Source organism: Hyperolius riggenbachi, chromosome 3, assembly GCF_040937935.1.
Source record: "Hyperolius riggenbachi isolate aHypRig1 chromosome 3, aHypRig1.pri, whole genome shotgun sequence".
NCBI lineage: Eukaryota > Metazoa > Chordata > Amphibia > Anura > Hyperoliidae > Hyperolius > Hyperolius riggenbachi.
In genome coordinates this window covers 147,912,732-147,925,907 of record NC_090648.1, presented here as the reverse complement: position 1 = coordinate 147,925,907, position 13,176 = coordinate 147,912,732, and the positions used below count along the sequence as shown (strand labels likewise).

Here is a 13,176-nt window from a genome sequence, read left to right as displayed (position 1 = left end):
CTTATGTGCATTTAGTGGTGAAAAGATGTCTCTTATGTGCATTTAGTGGTGAAAAGATGTCTCTTATGTGCATTTAGTGGTGAAAAGATGTCTCTTATGTGCATTTAGTGGTGAAAAGATGTCTCTTATGTGCATGTAGTGGTGAAAAGCTGTCTCTTATGTGCATTTACTGGTGAAAAGCTGTCTCTTATTATGTGCATTTACTGGTGAAAAGCGGTCTCTTATTATGTGCATTTACTGGTGAAAAGTGGTCTCTTATGTGCATGTACTGGTGAGGACAGTTAGTGACATGGCTATGTACTCTGTAATGTGCTGCAGAAGATGTCAGTGCGATATAAATACTGTAAAAAACATTTTTTAAAAAGCCCATTGCTTAGCCCCACTCTACATAAAAGTGCGCTTCTGACTCCGCCCCTAACTCCACCCCCTGTCCGGTTTTCTCCATCAGCCGACCTGGCAACCCTACTAATTCACCAGTGATTGTCCCATGGTTACACTATTTGGCTTCTTCCAGCCTGGATCCTATAATCCTCTGGAGGTTAGCTGGCATGCTATTGCAATAGTCTGGAGTCCTCAAATGCCTACTGGGCCATACTGCCTGCTGCCAATCAATCCCTCTCATGTTACTGCACAAGGGAGGGGCATGTGGTTGTTAGTCTACTCAATTTCTTTCCCAAGGGGCAGTGCAGTGGGTTCTGGGAGGCCCAACATTCATTCTCCTTCCCACTGTTTGGGCTGGTGCACACCAGAGCGATTATGAAGCGTTTTTTAAAAAGCTTGCAGGGGGAAAACTGCTTGGCTAATGACAGTGAATGGGATGGTGCACACCAGAGTGGTTGGTTCGTTTTTTCCACAAACGCACACTCGTGGGCTGCAGCATTTTTTAGATTTCTGAGGCGTTTCTGCCTCAATGTTAAAGTATAGGAAAGTGGAATACCGCTCTGAAAAACGCTAGATCAGAGCGGTTTTCCAGGCGTTTTTGTTACAGTAGCTGTTCAGTAACAGCTTTACTGTAACAATATATAAAATCTGCTACACAAAAACGCTAGGCATGTTTAGAAAATCTCTCTAAACATGCCTAGAATCGCTCTGAAAATCTGCTTCAAAAACCACTAGCGTTTTGCGGAGCTGCTGGAGGTTTTTGGTGTGCACTGGCCCTTTATGAGGGAGACACCTGTTTATGAGGGAGACAGTTAACCTCTGGGCAGCAGGAGGTCAGCACTGGCACTGGAGTGCTGACAGGAGTGAACTGATCCACCTGTTGTAAAATGACCTACAATCCATTTTGTTATGACACTATCAATTTTACTTAAAGGGACTCCAAGCAGTAACTAAAATCAAAATCTGAACTTACCTGGGGCTTTCCCCAGCCCACCGTAGGTCGGGAGGTCCCTCGGCGTCCATCTGGCTCTTCTCCTAGGCCCTGCTCAGAAATGGCTCCCCGGCGACTCCCGGCGACACTGGGCCCGAGTGTCGGGCTCCTTCTTCCTGAAAGATGACATCTGTCGTCACCACGCCGACCGCCTCGCGACATCACGGCGGCCGGCGTGACAGTACTGCGCAAGTTCAGATTTTTATTTTAGTTACTGCTCGGAGTCCCTTTAACATCAAAGGGTTTTTTTGGTTGCAAGCTCTGGAGAATAAAATTTTGCCTTCTTAAAACAAAAGGTATTTGTGATAATTTCCCTTTAATTGAGCAACTGTGGTTTCCCATGATGCATCACTCCCATATGTGAAAATTATCACTTTATGCTTCTGAAAGCCAGGCACACATCCAGAACCCCTGGAGTACAGTGAGCCTGTAGCTTATGATTTTTACAGAGCCACATCAAACCAACATGCATACAACCTGGCTGGACTTGGGGGGGGGGGGGCGGGGGCACTAGATCACCAGGGAAAGCTGTAGGGGCACCCCTAGACTATGGGCACTGCGGCATTTGGGAGGAGGGCCCAGCAAAAGTTTTGCTATGGAGCCCAGTAAGTTCTAACTACGCCGCTGACTAGCGTACATATGAATATTCTGCCGGAAGACTTGGGCGCAGGATACAGCCGATATAAAGCTTACCCTGCTCCTGCACAACTCCCGGCAGTGTTAATTACTATTACCCCTCCAGGTTGATGTGGATGGTGGGGAATTACAGTGTTTTAAAAGTAACTTAAGCTCCGTCCTCTGATGGTACCAAAGTTACTCCCCGTGCGCCGCTATAGCTGTAATTACTATTACAGCCTATGGTGGCATTGGCTGTGCCCAAATCTCCTGCACTGTTTTAAGTGCGCTGGCCCTGACTACCCCAGAGCAGTGCTTAGTATACAAATCCTAAAGGAATCATTTGCATGGCTCTCCACACATTCCTAAGGTGATGCATTTTTAGTGCCAATTTTCACGGAGATGACATCATTATATATGTTACGGCCAGAACCCGAAGTGTGGCCACTTCTAGTTCTGGCCGGCCACTTCGGGTTCTGGCCGGCCAATGTGCGAAGTGGCCGCAGCGCAGCGGCCAATGTTAGAAATGGAAAGTTTACATTTATTTTACAGCCGTCTCGCTGCGGCCAAATGTATTAAAAGTTGTTTAATTTAATTAAATATAGCCGGCGGCGATGTGATAGATGAAGCCGCCGGCTTTTGCACTGCCTCCTCCTCCTCTCCTCCTCCCCCCCCGCCTCTCTCCTCTCCCTGCCTCCTATACGACATACGGAGCAGCCGGGCGGGGACACGCGTGTTACCGAGAGACGTTCGTCGCGGCAGGGGGAATCCTGCCGTTCCTGCAGAGCGGGTGCTGGCAGAAACAATGTCTGCAGCCTCCCCGCTCTGCTTCCCCCTGCCGCAACGAACGACTCTCCCGGCGGCTCCGCATTGTATGGAAGGCGGGGACAAGGAGAGAGGCGGGGGGGGAGAGAATCGGGGGGAGGCAGTGCGAAAGCCGGCGGCTTCATCTATCACATCGCCGCTGGCTATATTTCATTAAATTTAAGCAACTTTTAATACATTTGGCCGCAGCGAGATGGCCGTAAAATAAGTGTAGCTTTGCATTTCTAACATTGGCCGCTGCGCTGCGGCCACTTCGCAAATTGGGCGGCCAGAACCCGAAGTGGCTGGCCAGAACGCGAAGTGGCCACACTTCGGGTTCTGGCCGTAACATATACAATGACCTTCTCCTTCAAGGAAGCATAATTGTGCTTTGCAGTTTATTTTCTATTGTGTTTTTTGTTTTGTTTTGTTGCCCTTTCATTTCCAAGTGTATAATGCTGGTTACTGTAGCAGCACATGCATTACCCAAGTACTGCGGGTTGCACTAATCAAATTGTGCAGGAATTTACCAGAAGCTTTTGATGCATCTTTTAGTGAATCTTAACTGGACATCACAGATGACTTAAAAAAATCAGGCCTTTACCAGCCCTCTAGCTTACTAAATGTACCGATATAATCACCACATTATTATCACTATATCGATGTACTTTTAGGAGAAACATCCCTCTTTACAAAGGTTTTTTCTTCTAATTATTTTTTTTTATTTTGCAGGGTTAACTGCTACAACGCTCTTCATGCACAGACTCCCTTTGGAGGCTTCAAAATGTCAGGGAACGGCAGAGAGCTGTAAGTGTACCTTGTGGGAAGTAACTGAAGCCTATGAGGCTTACCAAGTAAAAAGCAGTATTTAGGAGCAGCATGATTCAATAATAATTATGTGAGACATGAAAGGGTACCTGAAGAGACATGCAGGGGCGTAACTACAAACCTTGGGGCCCTCCAGCAAAGCTTTGATGGGACCCCTTAAAGTGAACCAGAGATGAAAATAAACTAATGACATAGACAATTAGATTTGTCCTTCTACTCCATAAAATGACTCTTTAGATATCGCAAGGTTTTATTTTATGTATAAACATTTACAAAGCAGATGTAATGTTTTATAGTCTCTGCTCAATTGCAGTGACTCAAGAGTCCCAGAGTGAAAATGCATCAACTATTGACCTTTTTATATTTCCTCTCACAGTAAAAAGCCCAGGTATCTGCTTAGGAAAGAGTTTTGTATAACTGTAATTTGTTATCAGTGAGCCGACTGAGTCCTGGCTGGGGACAAACTGTCAGTTCCACAGCTAAGTATAAACTCTTTCAGGCAGGAAAAAAAAAGGAAAAGCAGCACAGCATAAGTGTCTGTATGCTTGCCACTGTATATACACATGTCTATGTCACATGTTATCTCTGATACACTTTAAGTTTCACAACCCTTCCCTTGCCTCTTCTTGGTGACCCTCACAACATGGGGGGTTGATCATAGAAGAGTCATAAAACAAGTGTGGCCATCAGGATCTTCGCACCCATCACATGTGTAGCCACAAAAACACCTGATCTGGAGCATCAGAGAAAGGGAAGGTTAGTAGGTGGGGCCCTCCCAGATCTCTCTCGGTGGCAGGGGCTGCTCCCCTCTAGTTACGCCCCTGGAGACATGTGTATATATAGTACCAGTCCTACATAAAACTAGTCTGCCTGCAGGGGGAGTCAGAGCTGTAAGGGGATGGGTGGGGAGTCAGAGCTGTAGGGGGGCAGAGCTGTAAGGGGGATGGGGCCCCAGAGCTGTAAAGAGGCCCCAACTACTACTTCACTCCCTCCGATAAAGGGGTCCATCCTTCAGATTGTGGCTACACTTGTTAGTGGTATGAAGATTATGATGGCCACACTTAGTTAGTGACGCTTGCAAGTTGTGCCCCCGGGCTGTGAGGGTCACAAGGGGAGGCAAGAGAAAGAGTGGGGACATTAGAGGGCTCCATCAAAGTCTTGCTGGGGGCCCCATGATTTGTAGTTACTTCCCCCTGGGTGCAACGCTATGGCCCATTGATCCTACCCTACCCCTGATCGATGGTTTCTATGGTGTGAGTGATGCTTTCCATCCATTGGGCATTTTGGTAGAGTCAATTCTCAACAGATTCTAAACTGCTGGAAAAAAAAAATTTGCTGGGTTGTCATAAGAGGATAATAAAAATACCTGTCATGAATATATCAACTAACTTCCAGTGCTTCTCATAAAGTTATTGTTTATTGCAGGGGGGAGTATGCTCTGGCAGAGTACACAGAAGTAAAAACAGTCACCATTAAAATTTCCCAGAAGAAGCTGTGAAGGTGAATGGCAGAGACTGGTGTGAGTACTTCTACTCCAGCAGCACCTGGACCAGGAGGGACTCTTTACAACCAAGAGATATATTGTTTGCTTTGACCATGGACATTTCCCAACTGTCATTACCATTAACTTGCTCCTGACTCATGGCTGACTCTGAGCGCTTGAAATTCAGCAAAGGATAACACAATGTTCGTGTTGACAACACCATCTACACTTATGTGCATATAGTGTGTGCTCAGCTGCCATAAGACTAAAACGTAATATTTTAAATGACATAATATTCCCGTCATTTGGGAAGTATTATATCTTGATATTTGGAACTTTAAGAGGATGCTTCTGCTAAATATTTCACCTTGCAATTCTTAAAGTGGACCTGAACTCTTACACAGGACAGACGGAAAACACTGAGAAATGCACCCTGTATGTATTTATACAGTTTAGCCTGTCTAATTCCCCCTGTGACTAATCACCAGTGTAGTTTAATCTTTTAGCTGTGTCAGCTGGCTGCCTCGGCAGAGCAGCTAATTTGTAAACACAGGATGTTAACACTATGTTTGCTTCCATGAAAGCAGGAAGTAGACACATTGCAGATGTAGTGCAGGTTTTGCGTGAGCTGTAACAAAGAAATGTTTATTCTTTAAAGGTTATTATGAGACGTTCTGAGTTCAGGTCTGCTTAAAATACACAAATGTTTTTTTAATGCTATGCAATACAGAGATGGCTTCATAATTGCATGTATTACAAGGTAGCGTGAACAAGTGCAGCACCCTATAGCAGGAAAAATACATCATCTTTTACTAATGACACTACAGTAAACTGAAGTCTGATTGGTTCCCTTCTTTTATGAACCACTTTGTTACTGAAACTTGGTTTTCAGTCCACTTAAGTTATTTATTTTAAGTTAGGCCTTCAAGCAGGGATGTATGATTTTGTATATGTTTATGTAGCCCTTCCATGAAAGTCATCATTGTGCTCCTGCATTTGGTAACATTACTCTTAACAAACACCTGAACTAAGAGATATGGAGGCTGCCATATGTATCTCCTTTTAAACAATACCAGTTGCCGGGCAGTCCTGCTGATCTCTGAATCCCACTCCTGAAACAAGCATGCGGCTAATCAGACTTCAGTCAGAAACCCCTGATCTGCTTGCTTGTTCAGGGTCTATGGCTTAGGGTATAATGAGGCAGATGCTCAGCAGGACAGCCATGGAATCTGCATTGTTTAAAATTAAATGAATAGGGCAGCCCTCACAGTTCAGGTGTGCTTTAAGGCTTGTACAGACATTAGGCTTTTGTCACCTAAAGTGATCATTTATGATCATTTTGTCACCTAAAGTGGTCTTTTTTAGGTGATCACTTCTAGTTTTATGTTTAAGTCTCCACTCCCATCCTAAAATTATTGGAGCAAAGAAAGTCACACATCATTACCAGAATACACAGTACACTAGGGTCTGTATATACTGTACATGTTATCATTAGCTTACAGGTCCTCTTTAAGGGGAACCTGTCACGTAGTCCTTGTCTTCATAGGTACTCAGTACCCACCATGCTTTGTACTCTTTAACAATGTACCATTGATGGCTATCTCCTCTGCTGAGAGAGAAGTGTCTCAATAGTATGCCAATCTTGGACTCTACCAGTGCATTAACTAGCTGTACAACAGTAAATCCATTCTGAAAAAAAGGCAAAATGCATTTGATTTGAATGCACTGTTATAGTCTAAAACCCAGGCGTTGGATAAAAGCACAGATGCTGCTCCTTACTGCAAATACCTTTTATTCTATATTTTCCAATCCTATGGATATCCTGCAGGCAACTCAAACCTGCTTGGTGACTTTTACCCATTACTCCTCCGCCTCCTGATGACTCATACTGTCTTCTATCTAACTAGACAGGATAAGACAAAAGAAAGAGTGGTGAGGAGAGGTCATGTACAGCAGAAGCCAGCAAGTTAAGGAGGTTTTAGACTACTCAGTAGTCTATTTGAACTGCAGGATATTTATATGGCTAGATAAGACAGAAAAAGAGATGTTGAGGGTAAAGCTACTTAGCATGCCCATCTAGCGGTGTACACGGCAGATCGACCGCGAGACAGATTTAATCTGATCAGAGAGAGATCTGTTGGCTGCCAATATATTATAGGCCGATTCCTGATCAATTTCAAGCATAAAATCTTTTGGGACTTGCCGTCGTGATGCCGCATCATCACCTGCATTTGCGTGTATATAGCGGGCGTATAGCACGTGCTGTATGCTGGCAGCCATGTGGGGCACCAATGCAGGAGATGGAGTGCTGAACACTTGGGGCTTGATTCACTAAGACAAATAGCATGCTTTATCAAAGTTAGCACACCTCATAAAAGTTAACACGCCTTATCAGAGTAGCATAGCGACCGCTACGAACCCGCAGGGGCTCAGGGCAGGACGAGTGGAGCTCTCGTCATTGCCAATTAGCAGGCATAAGTTCGCTATGTTACTCTGATAAGGCGTGTTAACTTTGAGAAGGCGTGCTAACTTTGATAAGGCATGCTATTTGTCTTAGAGAATCAAGCCCTAGGGGTGACGGCAGACATGTTAAGTATTTTAATGCAGGGCACCCCCGTTTACATTTGGGGGGATAGCAGCCGGGGGTTCCGTTGCATTCGTTGCTCACAATATTGCACGCCCGTTATCAGTGCACACCCAATTGACTACGTTGGCAGGAGATTTCCAGCATGTCCGACTGATACATTCAACAAATCACAACAAAAAGATGTGTCGTTAGTCTGCAGGCTAGTGATGCATCTCTACAGCATCGTGCCCTGAACTGTTGTCCAAGGGATCAAGTCCCAATCCCTGTGGGCGACAGTTTCTGTGAAGTGTTTGTAAGGCACTGTTATAAAACACTTTTATTTCATGTGCATTGATCTACTACAGGATCACTTTAACCTCCTTGCCGGTTACCCCGAGCTCAGCTCGGTGTAAAGGGCGCAGGAGGATTTCTCAGGCCCCGCTGGGCCGATTTGCATAAGTTTTTTTTGTTACAAGCAGCTAGCACTTTGCCGCCTCCCCCCCCCAGACCCCTGCGCAGCCTGGCCAATCAGGGCCAGGCAGCGCTGAGGGGTGGATCGGGATTCCTTATGACGTCCCGACGTCGATGCCGTCGGTGACGTCATCCCGCCCCGTCGCCATGGCGACCGGGGAAGCCCAGCAGGAAATCCCGTTCTGAACGGGATTTCCTGCTTACTCCGATCGCCGGAAGCGATCGGAGTGGCTGCAGAGCTGCCGCTGCTCAGCAGCTATCATGTAGCGAGCCCTGGGCTCGCTACATGATTTTAAAATTTTTTTTAAAAAAAAGTGCTGCGCTGCCTCCTTGTCGGGGGAATTAGACCGGCAAGGAGGTTAAAGAGGAACTTTAACCAAGTATTGAACTTCATTCCAACCCCTAGCTTATACCCCTTTTCCCGCAAGTAATCTTTACCTGTTCTCAAATCGTTTATAAGGGACGTCTGTACAGCTGATATTGTGGTAAAACTTCTCCCACATTATGATGTCATGACCAAGGTCTTGACCTGTTTGCTCTCTATGAACCTTGCTGCATTGTGGGAAATAACGTCTTTTCCAACTGCTAAGCAAGCAATATCTCCCTCTGTGCATAGAACTCTCAGTAACATTCCATACAGATCGCATGGCAGAGCAAAAGATGTCACCACCCATGATAAATTCCAGAATGTAAATCAGGTAGAGGAAAAATTTTACAATAGGCAAACATTGACTAAATAATCTATAAATATTATAAAAAATTAGCAATTTTTATTTGTTCCTGTTTAAAGTGGAACTGTAAATTGCTAAAAGCAAACAGTTTCACTTACCTGGGGCTTCCCCAAGCCCCCAGTAGCCGTCCTGTCCCACGCCGGTCTTGCACGATCCTCCATTCTCCCACCGCCAGCTAAAGCTTTTTTCGCATTCCAGCCCACAATAGTGTCCTGTGCACAGGATGCTATTTCCAGCTGGAACGCAAAGAAAGCTTTGCGTAGCTGGGTGCACAGGCGCAGTATCCGTTGTCTTACAAGTCGACAGTAACGAAACTAGCTGTCGGGCGGGAGAACGGAGGATCGTGCAGGACCGGCGCGGGACAGGACGGCCGCTGGGGGCTTGGGGAGGCCCCAGGTAAGTGAAACTGTTTGCTTTTTAGCAATTTACAGTTCGGCTTTAAAGAGAACCTGTACTGAGTAAAAATATTTAAATTAAACACATGAGGTAACTTCAAATGACATTACATAGTTACCTTGCCATCAGTTCCTCTCAGAAGCTCACCATTTTCTTCTGACAATAATCCCTTCCAGTTCTGACAATATTTTGTCAGATCTGAAATATATCAGTTGCTGTCAGTAAAATATCAGTTGCTGTCAGTTATAGCTGACGGGAAAACTGATGTACCAGGTAATGTCCATGTTTCCCTATGGCTCAAGTGGGCGATGTTACAGTTTAACTGTGTGCTGACCAGAAAGCTGTTATGGGTAATGGCCGTTTTCAAAATGGAGGACTGAAAATTCCCTTGATCACAGTGAACAAACAGGACGCGGGACAGGAGAAAGACACTGAGGAGTAGACTACATGGAAGGTAAGTATGACTTGTGTATGCTTATTTTGACTTTTAATTTTCAGTTCAGGTTTTCTTTAAGTATGCAAAGGTCAACAAATGACTTTTAAATTCAGTTCAAACATCAATACTTTACACTTGTATTACTACAGCAAAACGATTATTTTTCCTGTCAATACTGATGTTCTGTGCATTAGTGGCGCTCACTATTGTCAGCATTCTTGAAGACAATTTTTTCAATCTTTTACATGTTCTACTATTCTATATACATAAATGTTACTACTAATATGTAAATTCTGGGTGCAAAATATTTTATATTGTGATAAGATAAACTGTATTCCACTTTTTTATGAACCAGTAAAATTTAAAGATTATATATATATTTATGAAATAGAATACAGTTAATCTGACTTTTTTTTGTATTTTCATAGTGCAAAATATATAATGTTAAAACTTCATGCTGAATTAAAAGTTCCAATATTTTACATGTGGTTTACTGGATCCTGCTTATTGCTGAGTTTGTACAGTACATGTGGGGCCATGTACAATTCACTTTCTCTCCTGAGTTTTCTCCCAGGAGAAAAAATTTCATCTTCGATTTATAATAACATTTTAGCACTCTGCAATTGAAAAAGTACCCAAATATAGGTGAAAAAATGCTATCAAAATTATTTTGAGTATTTGTTTGCTTGCTGATGGTTTAAAGAGGAGCTGTCAGCTATACTATGTCTGGAAAAAAACAAAACACCATTTATTTATCACAAAGGAGATGCGGATTCCGGAACTCAGAAACCGGATTCTTTTATTCAAGCACGGTACGATAACAGGTTACAATGGGTAAAAAAGAGTCTGTGTCAACAGCTGTTTCGCGTGATCCCACGCCTCGTCAGGACACCCAGACCTCAACCCCATTTATATAAGTAGATAAATACTTACATAACATATGAATTGCACTGTCCACATTTTGATTTGGGTAATTTTTCTATGGTAAAAAAACAGAGAAAATACTTCTTAGGATTTTCCATTTTGACTGTGTCTATCTTGAAGCAAATCCTGACATAATTTCCTCCCTTACTCTGTCTGTGTATCATTGCCCGCCCTCCTCCCAACAGGGAAGCCATCAGGGGGGACAACTGACACTGCAGTGAGGGGCCCAGGGCTTCTGGAGGCTCTGGGCCCCCCAAAGCACTGGAAGGGCCACATGTGCTGGCTGCGGGCCTGTGGCTCACTAACCAGTACACCGAGTTCCAACACTGAGAGAAGAGTGACATCAGAGCTTGAACATGGGGAACAGATGAGTGAGCCCGCTACACTGGACTTTCTATACTGGGGCACCACATATATCTGGCTACAGGCTACCTATACTGGGACACCACCTATACCTGGCTACCTACTGTATACTGGTGCTGGAACCACCTATACCTAGCTAACTATACTGAGGCACCACCTATACCTGGCTACCTATACTGGGGCACCACCTATATCTGGCTACCTATACCGGGGCACCACCTGTACCTGGCTACCTATACTGAGGCACCAGTACCACCTATACCTGGCTACCTATACTGGGTAAGCACCTATACTTGGCTACTTATACTGGGATGCCTAAAGCTTGCTACCTATACTGGGGGCACCTGTACCTGGCTAACCTATACTGGGGGCACCTCTGCCTGGCTACCTATACTGGGGGCACCTATACCTGGCTAGGGCAGGGGGACGAGCTGAGACAGAAGGGGACCAGAGGTAACATGGGGGATAAGAGAGGCACAGGGGGATCAGAGGCGGACAAAAGAGGCACAGGGAGAAAAGAGATGAGACGGGAACATGAGGTCACACAGAGAGACACAAAAGAGACACAAACTGAGGAGAGACAGAGGGGGATAAAGGATAAGAACGGACCTACAAGTCCCTATCTCATTTGTTAACTGGGGACTACCTGTATTTTGCTAGTATTTGGCTCCACCCACAACATGCCATGGTCATGCCCACTTTTTGCTGCATCACGCTGTGCATGCCGCTTTCTTTAGTTTCGGAGCCATGCACATTTTTTGCGTCAGCGCGCTTCGCGCACGGACACGCGGGTGGGGTGGCTAGTGGGCAGGCACTGTATACGGAGTAAGAACAAAACATTGGGTGCATAGTAATACAGACAATGGTGTACACAAAATATAAACACAATAATGCAGAATTGGTAGACATAGCAAATACAGTTGCAATTGTAACACGATGAACACAATATTTAGACACAAAAGGATGATAGAGCACTGCCCTTGCAAGCTTACAATATAAAGTAATAGGGAGGACATAAGAGGTAGAGTAGTATATTATATTTACCCTTTCAAGCTGGTATTGCGATTCACCATGGCAGGATTCTACTAGGAATGATCAATGAGATGCAAATATTTCCAAGTTAATGCAGAATTGTGTACATTTTTATGCAAATATATGCATCTTGAAGTTGGACCAAGTTCCACCAAGGTTTAAATTGATTGGTCCATCTTTAACCCTCCTGGCGGTTAATTTTTTTTTGCCATATAGGCAAAAATCCTTTTTTTTTTAATTATTATTTTTTTTTGTTTCATGTAAAGCTACCAGAGTGGTAGCTACATGAAACACCACTAGAGGGCGCATGTATCCCTCTAGTGCGATCGTCGCCGGCATCAATAGCAAACAGGGGAACGCGTATATAATGCGCTCCCCTGTTTGGCTTCTCCTGTCGCCATGGCGACGATCGGAATGACGTCATGGACGTCAGCCGACGTCCTGACGTCAGACGACCTCCGATCCAGCCCATAGCGCTGCCCGGAACTCATTGGTCCGGGCAGCGCAGGGCTCTGGCGGGGGGGCCTCTTGCGCCGGTGCGTGCGGGCGATCGCCACAGAGCGGCGGCGATCAAGCTGTACGCGCGGCTAGCAAAGTGCTAGCTGCGCGTACAGCATTTTAAATGGAGCAAATCGCCCCACCAGGTGCTGAGATATCTTCCTGCGCGGCATAGCCCGAGCTCAGCTCGGGCTTACCGCCAGGAAGGTTAAGCTGCATATATTTGCATAAAAATGTACGTAATCCTGCATGAACTCGAAAATATTAGCACCTCATTGATCATCCCTAGATTCTACCGTATGAACAGTATAAGCCCATATAGCTTGACATGGAGACTTCCCTGCATCACAGAGATGCAAATCCTTTCTTCAGTTGCAAAACATTCTTGTCCATATTAGAGACAAGAAAGTCATTCTTACCTCCAGTGCCCAAGAAGAGGTGTAGAAACTTCCTCCATGTACATGGGGTAGGTCCAGGGCATCACTTATGGTGGAATCTGGAAGGCTGCTAGGCTGGGTGATATGGCATCTGGGGAGCTTTCTGGTGCAATAGCTCTTGCATGCTATTGATAAGCACCAGCACTGCACCCCTATGATGGTGGAATCTTTTTGCTGCTTCCTCCAGACACAGAGCTGTTGTGTGTCTGTGCGTCTGCTT

The 13,176-nt window shown here is 45.0% G+C and overlaps 1 protein-coding gene and 1 long non-coding RNA gene across 2 annotated transcripts in view; one reads left to right on the top strand and one right to left on the bottom strand.

Annotated features, from left to right (window-relative positions):
• ALDH1A3 (aldehyde dehydrogenase 1 family member A3) overlaps nt 1–8,277 on the top strand; it is a 63,070-nt gene extending 54,793 nt beyond the window's left edge. The window contains exons 12-13 of the mRNA XM_068275096.1: nt 3,524–3,598; nt 5,045–8,277. Of these exons, the coding sequence (XP_068131197.1) occupies nt 3,524–3,598; nt 5,045–5,117 (148 nt within the window). The 3' untranslated portion in view covers nt 5,118–8,277. The remainder of the gene's footprint in view (nt 1–3,523; nt 3,599–5,044) is intronic.
• Nucleotides 1–13,158, bottom strand: part of LOC137563088 (uncharacterized) — a 30,959-nt gene extending 17,801 nt beyond the window's left edge. The window contains exon 1 of the long non-coding RNA XR_011030242.1: nt 12,939–13,158. This is a non-coding gene — a long non-coding RNA (uncharacterized lncRNA). The remainder of the gene's footprint in view (nt 1–12,938) is intronic.
• Nucleotides 13,159–13,176: the final 18 nt, after the last annotated feature.